The 20,109-nt window shown below is 44.4% G+C and overlaps 1 protein-coding gene across 1 annotated transcript in view; it reads left to right on the top strand.

Annotated features, from left to right (window-relative positions):
- The first annotated feature begins 213 nt into the window (after window positions 1-213).
- DDX58 (DExD/H-box helicase 58) overlaps window positions 214-20,109 on the top strand; it is a 117,803-nt gene continuing 97,907 nt past the window's right edge. Inside the window, exons 1-4 of the mRNA XM_040417249.1 lie at window positions 214-356; window positions 6,029-6,156; window positions 16,512-16,643; window positions 18,451-18,632. Of these exons, the coding sequence (XP_040273183.1) occupies window positions 6,051-6,156; window positions 16,512-16,643; window positions 18,451-18,632 (420 nt within the window). The 5' untranslated portion in view covers window positions 214-356; window positions 6,029-6,050. The remainder of the gene's footprint in view (window positions 357-6,028; window positions 6,157-16,511; window positions 16,644-18,450; window positions 18,633-20,109) is intronic.

Genomic DNA, 20,109 nt, shown 5'->3' with positions numbered 1-20,109 from the left:
GTAGCTGACAGGATTTTCTGCGGTCTCAGTTGATGGCCCTGTGTATTTGGGGGTTTCCTTGTAGTTGCGTTTTCCCAGTGTCTGCACAGTCGCAGTTCCTCGGTGTAGAGTTGCGTTTTCCCAGTGTCTGTACAGTTGCAGTTTCCCGGCGTACATGTCCCTTATGGCTATAGCTCAGGCTCGGCTCTCGGCGCATGCGCTGTGCCTCCGCTTACTGTAGATAGGTTTCGTTTCTCTGGCTTTGAGCTTCCGCCCGGACTTTCCAGTGAATAGGCTCCTCTCCTGGCAGTCTTCTATGAGGACGCCCCATCAGCTGGCCGCCACAAGAGACGAGCTGCCTTTCTCCTCTCTACAGGGTGAGTATCTTATAACTGAGCTCTGCACCTCTTCTGCAGGTGCCAGCTGGGGGTTGTAGTCGCACACAAGATAGGAGTAGATGTAGCTGGACATAGACCTGCTAGAAGCACTGCACGGGATCCATGGAAAACCTTCATTACCAGGATCAGCCCATGATCAGTCACAGAGGGGCATCATCCTTTATTAAAGGGGGCTTCTAGATCATGTAAAGTATGCTGCAGCAATCTCCTTAGGCTATTTTCGCATCTGCGTTTTTGCTGGATCCGTCAAGGATCAGCAAAAACGCTTCCGTTACTGATAATACAACCGTCTGCATCCGTTATGAACGGATCCGGTTGTATTATCTGTAAAATAGCCATGACGAATTTGTGTGTCAGAGAAAACGGATCCCTCACCAATGACTTACATTGTGAGTCATGACGGATCCGTCTTGCTCCGCATCCCAGGACTCTGTTTTGTGTGCGTAAGGGGAACTCAGTGAAACGGAACGAAATGCATTCTGGTGACCCCTTTTTACCTTCAGTTTTGTCCCCATTGACAATGAATGGGGACAAAACGGAAGCGTTTTCCTCCGCTATTGAGATTCTATGACGGATCTCAATAGCAGAAAGGGGAAGCCCAGAGTCACCTGTGGCTCCCCATCAGGGCAGAGATCCACAGGTTGGAGACCAGTGGTTCAAATAAAAAGTTCTGCCACCTTCCAAAGCTCTTTAGGTGTCAGGTCTTCACCGGGGCGGACCAAGAGTTATCTGGCCACCCAAGCATTAAAGTGGTTTTCCGGGACTTTATTATTAATGGCCTATCCTTAGGATTGGTATGGGTCCAACTTCCGCTTCCTCTATTGATCAGGCCATCAATATTGTACTCAGGACGCCCCTTTAATGCTCATGGGCTCAATACCAGCCAATGTAGCCAGGGTGCACTTGGTTTGGGTTCGTAAATTGCATTTGAGGAGCTCAAATTCATTATAAACATGAAAGGGCTACAGGGATAACTGCAAAGGTAAGTAATCCCAAAAAACTCCTTTAAAGCAGTGTTCACACAGGTCAGTTTTAAATTGTACCTTTTGACATTTTATAGTGACATATCATGGGGGTCCGACTGCTGAAACTCCCACCGATCTCTAGAACGAGGAGAAAGGAGCGCTCTCTCTCCTCGCTGCAGCAGACTGTCTCGAGACAGGCTCATAGACTTTCTATTGAGCCCATTCCCGGCAGAGAGCAGGCCTCTCTTTCCTCGTTCTAGTGCCGAGTGCTGAGACCCCCGCCGATCGAAACCTTTTATATGTAACTTTGTGATCTGAAACCTTTTCCTCTAAAGTACAGGGACACTTGAGCCACATATGTATTTACTAAAGGACCCGCTGTCAGGGACCTGCCGTGGATCCCCATTGACTATAAATGGGGCAAATCCTGGGCTTTTTCGTGTAGAAAACCCATAAATACCGTAAGTAGCATGCTTTTTATTTCCACAGTGGATTTTTTTCTGAAACATTTTTCTGGAAATATTTTTGGAGCATGTGAACAGAATTGCAGAAACCCCATTCACACACATGGGAGGTGGATTGTTATCAGATTTGGTGTAGAATCTATGATGAAATCCAACGTGTTAAAGGGGCTATGCCGCTAATATACAGGTATCCCTCCCAACAGCTTTCCCCAAATACCACCATTTATCATAACTGCCTTATTCTAAAATGATTCGCCAACCATTGCGCCCTGTGGCAAATCAGTTTCATTTCAGTTGCTGTAGGTTACATCCTGCGTTGGAGCCTGGTAATGTAGGACGTAGGAAGCGTCTTTTGTAAGAACAAGGGGTCAGATTTATCAAACTGGTATCAAGGAAAACTGGCTTAGTTTCCCATAGCAACCAATCAGATTCCATATTTCATCTTCCAAGGGAGCTCTGAAAAATGAAAGGTGGAATCTGATTGGTTGCTAGGGGCAACTAAGCCAGTTCTACTTTACACCGGTTCTGATAAATCTACCCCACTGGGCATAGTTAGTGTCACATGATCTGCTGATGTCAGGACACAGGTCACTGCCCTGAAGCATGATGGGACAGCAGTCACATGACAAACCAGGAAGTAGGATTCAGACACGGGGGATAAAAGAAAACTGCAAATGAGGTAACCTTAAAAAAAACGAATCCAAGGAGGAATGGGAGCTAGAGTAATTGATGAAAATACACTTTAGGGGTGGCTGAAGACGGTGCAGATTTGTGTGCCGAAAATCATGAAATCTGCACCAAAACTTCACAAAGAACGCACACAAATCTGCACTATTTATTGTGTTTTTTATGCGTGAGGTGAACACATTGCACCTGCACTGAATCCGGACCCATTCACTTCAATGGGGCTGTGTACATTAGCGGTGATTTTCAAGCATCACTTGTGCGTTGCATGAAAATCGCAGCAAGCTCTATATTGTGCGTTTTTCATGCAACGCAGGCCCCATAGCACGGTTGCTAGGAGACGATCGGGATGGGGACCCGATCGTTATTATTTTCCCTTATAACATGGTTATAAGGGAAAATAATAGCATTCTTAATACAGAATGCTAAGTAAAATGTCCATTGAGGGGTTAAAAATAATAAACAAATTTAGCTCACCCCATCCACTTGAACGCGTAGCGGATCTCCTCTTCTTTCTACTTTCTTCAGGACCTGGCTAAAGGACCTTTGATGACATCACTGCAATCATGACATGGTCCATCACCATGGTGATGGATGATGTGATGGACCTTGTGATGAGCACAGTGACGTCATCAAAGGTCCTTTAGCCAGGTCCTGAAGAAAGTAGAAAGAAGAGGAGATCCGCTACGCGTTCAAGTGGATGGGGTGAGATAAATTTGTTTATTATTTTTAACCACTCAATGGACATTTTACTAAGCATTCTGTATTAAGAATGCTATTATTTTCTTTTATAAGGGAAAATAATATATAATTTTATAATTTAAAATTTAAAATAATAAATAATTTTCTGTTATAAGGGAAAATAATAAAATCTACACAACACCTAACCCAAACCCGAACCTCTGTGAAGAAGTCCGGGTTTGGGTCAGGGCATTAGAACGCTTTGCACTCGCTCGGAAAAATCACGCATTTTCCCGCAACGCACCCACACCTTTTCCGCAATGCACCCGCAACACCTGTGTAAAACCAGCCTTTATGTTGAAAAACCACTCTACAGAAGGTGCGGAATCACACATACAATTGACACGCAGGAAGGTTTAAAATCTGCACAACAGGTCAACGTGGGATTTATCAGATCTTGTTCACATTGCCGGTGCTGTATTAGGGCTCATTCACACCAATGTAAGGGCTCCGTGCCCATATTGCACAAATAGCAGGTCCGCAATATACAGGCACCCCGTACTGCAGATGCGATATACAGCCAAAGATAGGACCTGTCCTATCTTCTCATAGGCATGTCTCCGCATTGCAAAAGATAGGACGTGTACTATCTTTTGCCGTATCTTGCGGATCGCAGATCCATTCAAGTCAATGGGTCTGCATCCACAGCACGGAGTGCACACTGCCAGTGCCTGTATATTGCGGACCAGTATTTGTGGTCCACAACACGGGCATGGAGCCCTTGTGTTCGTGTAAATGAACCCTTACGCTGCAGTTTTTCCTCATGAAAATCCTGAAAGATAAAACGCTCGTATTCTGCACTGCGTGCAGCCACCCTTAGGCTCCATTCACACGTCCGTGGTGTGTTGCGGACCCGCAAATTGCGGATCCGCAACACACCCGCCCGACACCCCTATAGAAATGCCTCTTCTTGTCCGCAAGCTGCGGACAAGAATAGGACATGTTCTATCTTTTGCGGAGCTGCGGACCCAAAGATCGGGGCCGCGCTCCCCAAATGCGGATGCGGACAGCACACTGTGTGCTGTCCGCATCCATTCCGTCCCCATAGAGAATGAATGGGTCCGCACCCGTTCCGCAAAATTGCGGAACGGATGCGGACTCATTTTGCGGACGTGTGAATGGAGCCTTAGTGTGAAAACTAGTTTATGGCACAACCCCTTTATTGGACGCAAAGGAGCGTATCTGACAACCAGGGGCCGTGGGCCTGTTGTGACCACAGGTCCTGGGGCACTATCTGTATGCCCAAGTAGTCTATTCACCCCTGTTGCTTCACCATTTTCAGCTCTGTACTTACCATCAGTGAACTGAAACATTCCTGTTACACAGATCTAAAGGTATGGCCACATGTAGCAGTGGAAAATTCACAGTGTATCTGTCCGAAATCCGCTGTAGCTGATTCTGCACACACATAGTGGTGGATTTTACCTTCTGCTTTGCAAAGGGAGAAGTCTGCAGCATATAGCCACCATATAAATTGGCATTCTGCAGCTCTTAAAGGGATTTTCTGAGGTTTTTATATTGATGACCCTTCCTCAGGATAGGTCAATATCTGATCGGTGGGGGTCCGACACCCGGAACCCCTGCCGATCAGCTGTTTGAGAAGGCATCGGTGCTTGCAGTAGTGTCACAGCCGTCTTGCAGCTCCTCCTAGTCCAGTGCCATCACATTAATCAGTTATGTGGCTTAGGTGTAGTGAATGGGGATGGGTTGTGATACCAAGCCCAGCCGATGTACAGTGTACGGCGTTGCGAGAAGGCTGCTGCGCCACCACAAGCACCAGTCCCTTCTCAAACTGCAGATTGGCGGGATCCGATGAGTTATTTTTATGTGTACGGAGCTGTGTGACGGCTCATTTTTTGCGGGACAATCTGTACTTTTCATTGATACCATTCTGGGGTGTGTATGACTTTGATCACTTTTTATTCCATTTTTTTGGGAGGTGAAGCGACCAAAAAACGGCAATATTTTTTTCCGTTTTGCCATATGGGATAACTATTTTTAAAGTACTGTGGCATTGCCCATGATGTAAATTTTTTTCAATTATTTATGTATTTTTATTTTCATTTTGTGGAAAGGGGGGACAGCGATTAGAATTTTTATATTTTACACTTTTTAATAGTTTCCCTAGGGAACTATAGCAAGCAATGATTAGATTACTTTTCTCATCAACTCCAATGCATTAGCCCTGCTCGTGAGAGGGCGCCATTTTTAAATGCCTGACCACTGACGCAGTTTACGTGGAGGGGCGGTCGGGACATATTCTGAGGACAGGCTATCAATATAAAAATCTTGGAAAAATGGAAACTATGGACCAGATTTACTAATCATAAAGACGGCTAGACCTGCACCAGATTTACCACAGGGCCTCAGGCTGAAGGATGAATCTGGTGCAAGGACAGACACTTTTCTTGGACTCTATACCAACTGTTGGTTGGCTTACTTTGAGACAGATTTTCACTCCATTTTTTTTGCCATTTTTAGACAGATTACTGGTGCAGGCACATTAGTAAATCTGGGTCTATGCGCATAAACCCCATTGAACGATGTTGAGGTTCATCCTCATGCACATCTATGGCAGAAATCCAAATGTGAAACTCGGTTTTGGTCAAATACACTTCAGATTTGCCTATGATATATCCTGAATGTGTGAAAATAGCCTAATAAGAGAGGTATTCCCCGGACTTGGGAGTTCCTGCACTGGTGTGGATTCCAGCCAGGGTCAAAATCATGAACACTGGGAAATGGCTCGTATTATGACGTAGGAGAACACATTTAAAAGAGAACTTTTTTTTTACAGATATCTAACGGGGTAAGGAAAGATGGGCACCGAGGGAAAGGAACGTCTGAAGCTCTTCAGTGAATACATTGTGAATATCCTGCAACCCTCATACGTGCTGAGAAGCATGAGCCCCTGGATGTCAGAAGGTGAGATTTTCATTCATAACTTCTTACAATGTCAGGTGATGTCAGAGCCGCATATAACAGAGGAGCCGAGCTCAGGTATATATAGGTTTACATGATGTGCAGCAGGACTTCAGAGGGAAAGGAAAGGAAATCATGACAGACATGTTTAAAAAAGGCTGATAATAGAGCCGAAACGCATCCCAGATTTGTACTAACGTGACAGTAAAAGAAGATACTTATTCGTCTATCACTGAGTGCCGCCGGTCTATCTTCTGTAGGACTCCTAGAAGATTCTAAACCTACTCAAATTGCTAATAACCCCCAACAAAATACGCATAAACAATGTATAAAAGATAGATTTTATTTGTGGTGGTGATTCTATGGCACGGGTGTCATCGTCGGCACTCAGAGCCCTCTCTGTTGGCACCCACGCCTTAGAAAAAGTCTGGGGCGTACCAATATGCCTTAGACTTTTCATGCCATTCATCACAGCACAGGCAGCACATTGAATGCAGGCAGGTTATTATAGCTAAATGATAAAGTACATGGACGATATACTATATTGGACTGTAGTATTCAGGGGAAATTGCCATGTTGGCACTTTGCGAGAAATAAGTGGGGTGTAGGGTTGCAGTTTGGGCACTCGGTCTCTAAAAGGTTCACCATAGTACATAGTAACCTAGTACATAAGGCCGAAAAAAGACATTTGTCCATCCAGTTCGGCCTGTCATCCTGCAAGTTGATCCAGAGGAAGGCAAAAAAAAAACCCTGTGAGGTAGAAGCCAATTTTCCTCACTTTAGGGGAATAAAAAATTCATTCCCGACTCCAATCAGGCAATCAGAATATCTCCCTGGATCAACGACCCCTCTCTAGTAGCTATAGCCTGTAATATTATTACGCTCCAGAAATACATCCAGGCCCCTCTTGAATTCCTTTATTGTACTCACCATCACCACCTCCTCAGGCAGAGAGTTCCATAGTCTCACTGCTCTTACCGTAAAGAATCCTTTTCTATGTTTGTGTACAAACCTTCTTTCCTCCAGACGCAGAGGATGTCCCCTCGTCACAGTCACAGTCCTGGGGATAAATAGATGATGGGATAGATCTCTGTACTGACCCCTGATATATTTATACATAGTAATTAGATCTCCCCTCAGTCGTCTTTTTTCTAAAGTGAATAACCCTAATTTTGATAATCTTTCAGGGTACTGTAGTTGCCCCATTCCAGTTATTACTTTAGTTGCCCTCCTCTGGACCCTCTCCAGCTCTGCTATGTCTGCTTTGTTCACTGGAGCCCAGAACTGTACACAGTACTCCATGTGTGGTCTGACTAGCGATTTGTAAAGTAGTAGGAATATGTTCTTATCATAGGCATCTATGCCCCTTTTGATGCAACCCATTATCTTATTGGCCTTGGCAGCAGCTGCCTATCACATTGTTTTTTGCAGCTTAGTTTGCTGTTTATTAAAATTCCTAGGTCCTTTTCCATGTCAGTGTTACCGAGTGTTTTACCATTTAGTATGTACGGGTGACTTGCATTATTCCTTCCCATGTGCATAACCTTACATTTGTCAGTGTTAAACCTCATCTGCCACTTATCTGCCCAAGCCTCCAATCTATCCAGATCCCTCTGTAGTAGTATACTGTCCTCTTCAGTGTTAATTACTTTACACAGTTTAGTGTCATCTGCGAAAATTGATATTTTACTATGCAAGCCTTCTCCAAGATCATTAATAAATATATTGAAGAGAATAGGGCCCAATACTGACCCCTGAGGTACCCCACTAGTGACAGTGACCCAATCTGAGTGTGTACCGTTAATAACCACCCTCTGTTTTCTATCATTGAGCCAGTTACTTACCCACATACAGACATTTTCTCCCAGTCCGAGCATTCTCATTTTATATACTAACCTTTTACGTGGTACAGTGTCAAATGCTTTGGAGAAGTCCAGATATACGACATCCATTGATACGCTGCTGTCAAGTCTAGAACTTACCTCCTCATAGAAACTGATTAAATTAGTTTGGCATGACCGATCCCTCACGAAGCCATGCTGATATGGCGTTATTTGCTTATTTCCGTTAAGATGCTCTAAGATAGCATCTCTCAGAAAACCTTCAAACAGTTTACCCACAACAGATGTTAAACTTACCGGCCTATAGTTTCCAGGCTCTGATTTTGGACCCTTTTTGAATATTGGCACCACATTTGCTATGCGCCAATCCTGTGGGACATTCCCTGTCAGTATAGAGTCCGCAAATATCAGAAATAGGGGTCTGGCTATGACATTACTTAATTCCCTTAGGATACGGGGGTGTATGCCATCCGGTCCTGGCGATTTGTCTATTTTAATCTATTTAAGTCACTGTTGTACTTCTTCCTGGGTCAGACAGGACACTTTTATTGGGGAATTTATTTTTACATTCTGCATGTCCTCTGACCGTTTATTTTCCTCAGTGAATACATTGGAGAAAAAAATATTTAAAGGGAACCTGTCACCTGGAAAAGACAATTTACACTAATCACAGTACCTTAAAGTATCTCTCATAGTGTGCCCAAAGATGTATTCATATCTTCTTTCTGCGTTGTGCTGTCTCATAAAATCGACTTATAAAACTGTGTTTGGCACCTTTTTGAAGTCGTGCTGAAGTCACGGGGGCAGCGGCCTCCTTGACTCAACCGTCGGATAAGCCCGCCCCTATGTGGCTCCTCCGCATATTGATGGACAGTTTTCCTTGTAGCCGTGACCGCGCTCTTCTCGCGCATGCGCCGTGCGCGTCCTGCCACAGCGCGATCCCGGCTACGGCTCCCTCCCTCCCTGGCATCTGCATGTTCATTGCTTTCTTGCTTGCACTTCTATTTATCCACATTGGGTTTTTTTTTGTTCCTTAACCTTTTATTCCCATACGGTATGTACCTCTCACAATGAGATTTTAGGATGCTTTTAAAGATATCCCATTTTGTGGCGGTATTTTTATTTTTGAGGACTTTGTCCCAGTTAGTTAGGCCTATGGCCTTTCTTAGTTGGCTAAATTTAGCTTTTTTGAAGTTTGGTATTTTTGTTCCTCCCTGTAGAAACGCTCTTTTGAATGATAATTGGAAGGTTATTACTTTATGGTCACTATTTCCCAGGTGTCCCCCGACCTGCACGTCTGTTGTTCTGTCAGGTCTATTGGTTAATACTAAGTCCAGTATGGCCGTCCCTCCAGTCGGGTCCTGAACCTATTGGGAGAGGTAATTGTCTTTGGTTATTGCCAAGAACCTGTTACCTTTATTGAATGTACAGCTTTCAGTTTCCCAGTCTATATCTGGGTAGTTGAAGTTCCCCATAATAACCACCTCATTATGATTTGCTGCCTTGTCTATCTCGTTTAGTAGTAGATTTTCTGTGGACTCTGGTATATTAGGTGGTTTATAGTAGACTCCTATTAGTAATTTATTGTTGTTTTTAGCTCTATGTATCTCTACCCACAGTGACTCCACATGTTCATGTCCCTCACTTATATCTTCTCGGAGTGTGGGTTTTAGACAGGACTTTACATAAAGGCAAACCCCTCCCCCTCTCTGGTTTTGGCGATCCTTTCTAAACAGACTGTAACCTTGTACATTAACCGCCCAGTCATAGCTATCATCCAGCCATGTCTCAGTTATTCCCACTATGTCATAGTCCTCCTCACACATCACTAATTCCAGTTCACCAGTTTTATTAGTCAGGCTTCTGGCATTAGTATACATACATTTGAGAGGTTTATGTATATTTTTTACCCTACACCTTTCCTTCTGAACTGTTCTAGTCCCTCCTTCCATTCCTCCCCCAGTCCCACTACCTTGCCCCCGGTCTCTATCTGCACTATCTTCCCCTCCTATAGTGTAATTCCCCCCCAGTCCCTAGTTTAAACACTCCTCCAACCTTCTAGCCATCTTTCTTCCCAACACAGCTGCCCCTTCCCCATTGAGGTGCAGCCCGTCCCTACGATAGAGCCTGTAGCCAACAGAGAAGTCGGCCCAGTTCTCCAGGAACCCAAACCCCTCCTTCCTAACCCAGTTCTTGAGCCACTTGTTAATCTCCCGCTGCCTTTCTTGTGTGGCCCGTGGTACAGGCAGTATTTCAGAAAATACCTTCCCCTAAGCTTTTTACCTAAATCCCTGAAATCATTTTTAAGGACTCTCCACCTATCTCTAACTTTGTCACTGGTTTCGATATGGACCATGACCGCTGGATCTTCTCCAGCCCCTCCCAGTAATCTGTTAACCCGATCCGCGATGTGTCGAATTCTAGCGCCAGGAAGACAGCACACTGTTCGGCGATCACGGTCTTTGTGACAGATTTCCCTATCTGTTCCCCTAATAATGGAGTCTCCCACTACCAGCACCTGTCTGGCCTGCCCTGCTCTCCTGCTTCCCTGCTTACCGGAGCTGACATTCCCCTGACTGGCAGAGGAAGTGTCCGGCTACAGCAGTGCTGTCCCTGAACTGGCATCCCCCTCATCTGCCAAACGTGCAAACCTGTTGGGGTGTGTCAGATCAGGGCTAGCCTGCCTGGCACTCTTCCCTCTACCCCGCTTTCTAACTGTTACCGAGCTTGCTACCTCACTTTCCTCAGCCTCCTCTCTGTCACCCTCCCCCTCATCTACCCCAAAGAGTGCTTGCTCGGTGAGAAGCAAACTCTTTTGCAAATTGTCAATGCCTCTCAGTGTTGCAACTTGCCCATTTAGAGACTCGATTTGCGATGCCAAACGGGTAATTTGCTCACATCTTGAACAAAGATATACACCCTCGAACGGCTGTTCCAGGACTGCATACATCATGCACCATCACTGACATAGACCCACATTACTGTTGCAAATTGGGAAGCATATCAGTTGGACTAACTGGACGACATATAACTAAAACCTGTATTAGTCAGCACATACCAAACCGGAGGAGCACATTGCTATGGCAGGGAACAACATTAAAAGACAAAAACATGCAATGCGACAACTCACTGCAATATAGAGTACAAAATTGCATAATAATAACAAGTGCTACACTATAAGTGAGAGATACTTGGCAAATCGTTTTGTACAAAATTATTTGAGCCCGTCTGCCGCACGTCAAGGCGATCTCTGTTAGACCGGTTCCTAACACTAAATTCTACCTGTTAGGTGCCATGACGGCTACCATACACTTCAGGGAGTGTAGGTTCCACCTAATTAAAATCAGCCTATAGGGCAGACAGGGTGGTCAGGAGTGCATGACTGAGGAGGCAGCCACACCTCCAGTACAAACTGCAAACAAAGGCACATCTGGAAATAAGGTACTAAGTGCTATTAGGCCATGGCTTCACTTCACTTCAACAGATTTAGGAAAACTACAGTCAGGCTCTCCTTACAGGTAACAAAGGGTAACGTAACTGCATACTGAAGGGGTCTGTTCACACTGGTGATCGGTAATATATCATGTAGACTGCCGCACTACTCTACCAGGTAAAATTAATATGTTGGAAAACTCATGGACCAATCGGCCCTGTTTACATGTTAGCCAGCTGTAGGAGCCAGCTTTAAAAGTCAGGAGCCATTGTACATCATTCCCAGCAGAAGCAGTCACAGCTGTCACAGTGGAAGGGGGAGGCTGGTGGAAGTCCTGCTGCGACTTCTTGTCCTGCTGGGGGGCTTAAATGGGAAGAGCTGCTGCTATGACTCCTGAAGAAGTAAGGAAGGCAAGTGGAGGAGAAATTGTAAATGCTGGAAAAGTGTAGGGGGCATATTTATAAAAATGTGCATCAATTGCTCCTTATCTGAACTGTGTGGACCCTGTCCTATATCTTGGTGTCCCTGGCTCCTGACTTTTAAAGCTGGCTCCTACAGCTGGCTAACATGTATACAGGACCGATTGGTCCATGAGTTTTCCAACACATTAATTTTACCTGGTAGAGTAGTGCGGCAGTCTACATGATATATTACCGATCAGACCCCTTCAGTATGCAGTTACGTTACCCTTTGTTACCTGTAAGGAGAGCCTGACTGTAGTTTTCCTAAATCTGTTGAAGTGAAGCCATGGCCTAATAGCATTTAGTACCTTATTTCCAGATGTGCCTTTGTTCCAGCAATAGATGTTTTCTATCTTCTGAAAATCCAGTTTATTTGGAGCAGGGAGCAGAAAAAGGAGGGCAGAGTTATGGCTTGAATGTGAGGAGGGGGGGGGGGGGGGGGGGGCGTGGGCTCCTTCCTGCAAGAATAACGCCCCTCTGGGCACCTTACTGGCTCATTTGCATACCAAATAAACTGGATTTTCAGAAGATAGAAAACATCTATTGCTGAAACAAAGGCACCTCTGGAAATAAGGTACTAAGTGCTATTAGGCCATGGCTTTACTTCAATAGCGATTATCCTGGTGACAGATTCATTTAATGTGGCTAGTGATACAGTAAGGTTAAGGTGGCCTCAGGTCATACATGGAAGAATATGACCATGTGACCCCTGGGGGGTTGACCTTATTACCGGATTACCGGGGGGGAGGGGCTGCTTTAAGTTCAACTTTTTGTCTTGTATGTGAGTGCCTTCTGACAGGTTTTCTTTAAAGTTGACTGATCTCCTGTTGCTGGACCTGAAAAACAAGTTTGTGGAAATTACTCAACTTTTCCATGTTATAATATTAGAATATATATACTATACGTCTTCAGCATGTACAAAACAAACAGTACATCTCACCCGATACTGTAAAAAGGGTGCATGAAGTACAGGGCAACGCAGACTGAAGAGGAAGATCCGGCATCCGATTAGATGAATGAATCTTCAGGCTTCATTAGGTATCCACAGTCACATGTTAATTTGGGCCCATCACACACAGTCACACACAGATCTTTATAATGACAAGCAAGCAATAAGATGTTCAGTACAAATCATATGATACAAACAAGACTTAAAGGGAATCTGTCAGCAGGAAATTCACTATTAAGCCAGGCACAATGTCTTATAGGGCTAGATCAGCTGAATGTAATGATACCTTTCACTTGGTGATTTGTTGCTTCATTCTGAAGAAAAAGTACTTTTAATCCATGTGCAAATGAGTATCTAAGTGCACTGAGGGCATGCCCAAGCTACTGTGTGCAACCTTGCTCCTCTTCTTTCTTTGCCAGCCCCTTCTCCATCTCCTTAATTGACAGGGCCAGGTTCCCACATAGTCCTCATGCCTGGACCTGTCCGTTAAGAAGGAGAGGGAAGGGGCTTTTATGATCCACTCCTGATTTTGACTTCAAAACTCCATCATAAAACTTTAGCCTTAGACTTGTGGCAAATCCAGTCAATTTTTTTGTTAATATCCAGGCTATGTTCCCATCACATTTTTTTTATATGTTTAGCCTGTATTCCGGGAAAGCTCTCAGTTTACATGTTGAACACGTCTATGGGTTTCCATTGCCAGACAAAAGTCAAAAGAGTGCCTCTTTGGCTTCTGTCCTTTATGTCGGTATACTGAAAAAAGCAGTATGGAGTAGCATAGTAGTCTGCTCCATTTCATACAGTTATATACTGTAAAAAAAAAAAAAAAGTATATTTTTTAACAATGCTATAGTATCTTATGCCACTGTACAGCATCTGTCACAGGCCTCGATTAAAGTTGAGAATCTCCAGCAACAGCCATGTCCATTTACTGTATGGTTTAGTGGAGCTTCATGTTCTAAGAACAGTGTGGCTATATCTCTTCTTTAGCCCATGGCCAGCCAAGGAGACCACAAGTGCAGAAGAGTTGAGCTTCTGTACAGGACAAACTTTCTGAGAGGCAGAATCCTAGGAGCAGTGACACGACCCTGTCTTCTTTGCTGCTCTTAGAATCAGCGTCCTCTCGGACCCCCCACTATCCCCGCTCCAGCCCACAGCGTTGACACCTTTCTAGAGCAGCTTCATGGAACCCTATGAGGACCATTGTTGTGTCTTTATATGGACAGTTATCTTATACGTCATTGCAGCTTCCTCATGAGCTTTGCTCTGTCTGGGAACTGAGAAGAGAAGCAGTGCGGGTCTTTACATGGAGAGGGCAGTGCAGATGTTAGCATACAGAGGGGGTGGTGGCTGTATAAGCAACACCTCCCGCTTTATGCCTATACAGAGGGATCCGTTACGGCCTTCCTTCAGTGGTATCTTTCAGGAGGGAGGCTCAAAATGTGAGAATGGAGACCTACACCAATTTTGGATACTTTTCTGCTTCTATTAAGAAATTATATATAAAAGAGCAGTTTTGAACATATTCTATTGTATAAAGGTTAGGGTTTTTATGTGTGTAATTAAAATTTTTCCAGGGTTGTTGAGCTGGTAAACCAAATTTTTGACGCTTTCCTCCCATATTCCATAGGAATTTTAATAGGAAACTTAGATTGTTAGCTCCACTGGAAACAGGAACGGATGATAATGTTTTTAAAGCGCTGCGGAATATGAGTAAAATAAATGGATAAATGTGACCACCTCTCAAGCACGGGTTGGCGGGTCTGGAGTTTGGTGCATGTCTCAGAGGTGGGATGTCTATCAGACATTCATGGCATATCCATGTCTAAGGTGGAAGTATTCCTTTAATGCTATCTGACATCTACATGTGAGTTGTTCACCTTTCACCAGCAGATGGCCATCTGTATTACAAACAGCAAACCAGTCACAGAGGAGAAGAAGGGGAGTGTGAGGTTCACATCTCCAGCATCTCCAAATCTCTGATGGCTGGAGGCTGGAGCAGCCCTCTCCTGCTGTGCCTAGCCACACGCTTAACCCCTGCAACTAGGCATGTGTTGTCTACTTGTTTTTCCATGGTTATACATTTACAAGTAGTATGAATGAGAGAAAAAAATAAAAATAAATTAACAACTATTAAGGCCTCTTTCACACGGGCGTTGCGGGAAAATGTGCGGGTGCTTTGCGGGAACACCCGCGATTTTTCTGCACGAGTGCAAAACATTGTAATGCGTTTTGCACTCGCGTGAGAAAAATCGCGCGTGTTTGGTACCCAAACCCGAACTTCTTCACAGAAGTTCGGGCTTGGGATCGGTGTTCTGTAGATTGTATTATTTTCCCTTATAACATGGTTATAAGGGAAAATAATAGCATTCTGAATACAGAATGCATAGTAAACTAGCGCTGGAGGGGTTAAAAAAAAAAATCCAAAAAAAATTTAACTCACCTTAATCCACTTGCTAGCGCTGCCGGCATCTCGTCTGTCTCCTTCTGTGCTGAACAGGACCTGTGGTGAGCATTCATTCCAGGACCTTTGATGACGTCACTCTGGTCATCACATGATCCATCACCATGGTAAAAGATCATGTGACGTACCATGTGATGACCGGAGTGACGTCATCAAAGGTCCTGTAACTGTACTTAATGCTCACCACAGGTCCTATTCAACAAAGGAGACAGAAGCAGATGCCGGGCTACGCGATCAAGTGGACTAAGGTGAGTTAAATTATTATTATTATTTTTTTAACCCCTCCAGCGCTGTTTTACTATGCATTCTGTATTCAGAATGCTATTATTTTCCCTTATAACCATGTTATAAGGGAAAATAATAATGATCGGGTCTCCATCCCGATCGTCTCCTAGCAACCGTGCGTGAAAATCGCACCGCATCCGCACTTGCTTGCGGATGCTTGCGATTTTCACGCAACCCCATTCACTTCTATGGGGCCTGCGTTGCGTGAAAAACGCACAAAGAGGAGCATGCTGCGATTTTCATGCAACGCACAAGTGATGCGTGAAAATCACTGCTCATGTGAAGTTGTGAACAGCCCCATAGAAATGAATGGGTCAGTATTCAGTGCGGGTGCAATGCGTTCACCTCCCGCATCGCATCCGCGCGGAATACTCGCTCGTGTGAAAGGGGCCTTAAGGATTATCCAAGCCGATAAATGGGATACCTGCCTAAAACAGGGTGCATGATAAATATTAGATTGGGGAAGAGGGGTGAGAGGTTTCACTGCTGGATTCAGCTCCCAGTGCTCCAGTTCTGTTGTGGTGGGGAGTAGTTGTAGAACGTGCCTGCAACCTTAGGAGAATTGTGGTAGCGGCCAAGTGCTCTCCCTTGGGTGCTCATAAGGCTGCGGTACAGCTCCCCAGGAAGTCACTGTTTGGATGCTGATTATCATTGCAACTGCACAATGATTATAAACTAAAACAGAAGGTACAGAGAGGTCTGCAGATTCCCTGTACAGTGGCCTGCCTGTAATACATTGCCTAAGGCCTCGTGCACACAACCTTCTCCGCATATGATGCAGACCAAAAAAAACTGGTATGTCTATGGGGCCTTAAAGAAATTATTCTGAATTGTTATAAATTGAAACAATGTGCTATGCATTATTACTTATTGCACCAGTACAACTGGAAATAGCCTATGTAATATTTCCTATATCTTTTGAAAGATGCCATTCAGCAGATATGGGCAGAAGAGGGGAAGGGATCTATTGCTGCTGCCAAGATGTTTCTGGAGAAATTACTCGAACTGGAAACTGAAGGATGGTACCAAGGGTTTATAGATGTGCTCAATACAACAGGTATGCTCTACGTCACACTGAATTATCATTTTGCATTTCTTTATTTTCACAGTTTGAGAAAGAGGTGAACTAAGTATTAAGATCTCATTCAAGGGACACATTTGAAATATAACATAGAGAGGTCCAGCTGTTTGAGAAGGCAGCGGCACTCCAGTAGCGTCTGTTTACCGCAGGTCCAGTGATGTCATGACTAGTATCACTCGCCTGGGCGTGGCTAAACTCCATTCAAGTGACCAGGGCTTAGCCGCGCCCAGGCGAGTGATACTAGTCGTGACATCACTGGGCCTGCGGTAAACAGAGAGAAGGCTGTGGCTCGGACACCTGCCGATCAGATGCTAATGATCTAAATGATTTAAATTTTCAGAAAGAAAAAAACTGTAGAACACCTTTTAAGTGAACCCTTGAATATAATAGCTCGTAGACCCCCCTTTAGCAGCAGTCATCTCATGTTTCCTGTAGGTGCAGGGGGATTTTTGAGGGGGAATTTGGACCATTCTTCTCTGAAAATGTGTTTCAGTTTGTCGGTATTTCTGGGATGCCTTCAGTTGATGCCATCTTGATAGAGTAAGGCTACTTTCACACTTGCGGCAGAGTGATCCGGCAAGCAGTTCCGTCGCCAGAACTGCCTGCCGGATCCGGCAAAACGTATGATGGCATTAGTAAGACTGATCAGGATCCTGATCAGTCAAAAAAATGCCTGATCAGTCAAAAAAATGCATTGAAATGCCGGATCCGTCTTTCCGGTGTCATCTGGCAAAATGGATCCTGCATTTATTTTTTTCACCTTGTGCTCTCCGCATCCACATTTCCGCAGCGCGCCCCCGATCTTCTGGTCCACAGCTCCTCAAGAAAATAGAGCATGTCCTATTCTTGTCCGCAATTGCGGACAACAATAGGCATTTCTATGGGGATGCCGGCCGTGTGTATTGCGGATCCACATTACACTACTGACATGTGAATAGACCCTAAAGGTCAGGACTGGCCATTTCAAAACACACATCTTTTTCCACCCTTCTGTAGATGATTTACCTGTGTGTTTTGGATCATTGTCTTATTGCATCGCTGCCGCTGTCATGAGCTGCTGTCCTTATATCCTCCTGTAAAATGTCTTCATATACCTTAGAATGCATCTTTCCCTCAATCACAAGGTGTGCAGGCCCTGAGGACACAAAGCATCCCCAAACCATGATGCTCCCTCCCCCATGCTTCACAGTTGGGAAGAGGTGTTGGTGTACAGCAGGGATGCTCAACCTGCGGCCCTCCAGCTGTTGTAAAACTACAACTCCCACAATGCCCTGCTGTAGGCTAATAGCTGTAGGCTGTTCGGGCATGCTGGGAGTTGTAGTTTTGCAACAGCTGGAGGGCCACAGGTTGAGCATGCCTGGTGTACAGTGTTCTTTTTATTACAAAGAGCATTAGTGATTAAAAATTCTACTTTTGTCTCATCTGTCCATAGAACAGTTCCCCAGAAGCATTGTGGAACATCAATGTGGATGTGGTCCTGAGACGGGTCACAATATAAATAAATATATATATATATATATATATATACACTGTATATAACTGCTTAGACCTAGATGAAAATAGTAGTCGGGCAATAAGGATCATGATTTCTTGGTCAAATTGGCTTAGCCCGCAAAATCTTCAGATCTCATTCAATGTACAGTCTAATATATATTTATATATATATATATATATATATATATATATATTATATATATATAATAGCATTAGACTTCATACTTGTTGACTTCAGCTGCTGTATTGTAAATGTAGAACTGAACAAATGTCTTGTGTATTCCTTAAGGATATACAGAACTTTCAGAAGCCATTCAAAAATCGGACTTTACCAGTATTCAAAGCTTAGAGGAGTCCAGGAAACGCCTGTCCATCATCAGCAGTATTGTTAAAAGTAACATCAGAACTGATGAGATGGTAAATGAACTTTTTGGTTGCCTCCTCCAACGACAGATCGAAGAGATTAAAGAGGTGAGTTGAAAAGTATAAGTGGTTGTAATGTGTAATGATCTGTAAATGGCTCTGATCTAGGCCGTTTCAGTGGGAACCCAGCTGTGTATTACAGCCAGCCGCAGCTTGCTTGGATGGGGTCACGTGTTCCACTGTAACTAATGCGGCAAGTCATTGCTGGACCACGTGCCACTTGGTGACACCTCCCTGCTGAGACCAGACATAGGCTGCAGCGGTGCACATGACCCTGTCCGTCCAGAAGTTTACAGGCTGGGGACTGGAAGATTGCTGTGATGAAGCCAGTGAGCAGGTGAACATGATTTTCTCAATGGGTTCAACTGTCTTTTGGGGACCGTTTAAAAAAACAAACATCCCAAACGCCCAACAAAAGGAAAAAAATAAAAATTTTCATCAGACCTCAGATCGGACCCCCAATATTAATTAGATCTCAGCTCAGACACCCAATGTTAACCCTTTGGTGATCCTTGGTGTACTAGTGTGTCACCAGTTCCTTGACGACCTTTGACATACCAGTACATCAAGATGATCAGGAGGTCCCCGGAGCAGTGCATGCACTATCATTGCAGGGGCCCGGCTGTGGCTGATGTCGGCAGATTACCCTCTTGTACACTGCAGTCGTACATACAGGGGGTTTACGGCTCCCTCCCCGTCCCCATCGGGTCCCTGTGCTGTGGTGATGGGGACCCGATGGCTGGAAATACAGCACGATGCCTTACATCGGCATCGGGGCTTGCCTTCCATGGGAGCCTATGAGATTCAGCCCTATTAGGCTGGATCTCCTAGGCAACCGTCAGTGTAATGCTGACAGACAATGCATTACAATACAGGATGTATTGTAATGCATTGTAGAGGGGATCAGACCCCAAAAGTTGAAATCCCACAGTGGCTGTATAAAAATATCACAGGTGAATGCCGTAAAAAATTAAATAAAAACTGTGCCAAAAAAGCCATTTTTTATCACGTTACATCACAAAAAGTGTAATACCAAGCAATCAAAAAGTCGTATGTAGCCCAAAATAGTGCCGATCAAACTTTCACCTCATCCCACAAAAAAAAGAGCCCCTACATAAGACAATCGCCCCCCCCAAAAAATATGGCTTTCAGAAATTGGAGACAAAAATATATTTTTTTTTTCTAAAAATACTTTTATTGTGTAATGACCTGTTTGTGCAGCATTTTAGTCTATTCAGGTTTTCCGTGTATATTTTCATGCTTATTTTGCTGCAAATGTTGACACAGATATGCCCTAGATCTCACCATTTGCATTACAAAAGGTGAAATCTGCGCTTTGCTCACACACTGTGATGACATTGTGATGCAGTTTTGGTGTAACCTTTATATACCAGTGGTGGTGAACCTATGGCACGGGTGCCAGAGGCGGCACTCAGAGCCCTCTCTGTGGGCACCCTGTATAAAGTCTGTGGTGTACCAATATGCCTTAGACTTTTCCTGCCATTCATCAGTGCAGGGCGCAGTA

Source organism: Bufo bufo, chromosome 2, assembly GCF_905171765.1.
Source record: "Bufo bufo chromosome 2, aBufBuf1.1, whole genome shotgun sequence".
NCBI lineage: Eukaryota > Metazoa > Chordata > Amphibia > Anura > Bufonidae > Bufo > Bufo bufo.
This window is presented reverse-complemented; position numbering and strand designations above follow the sequence as displayed.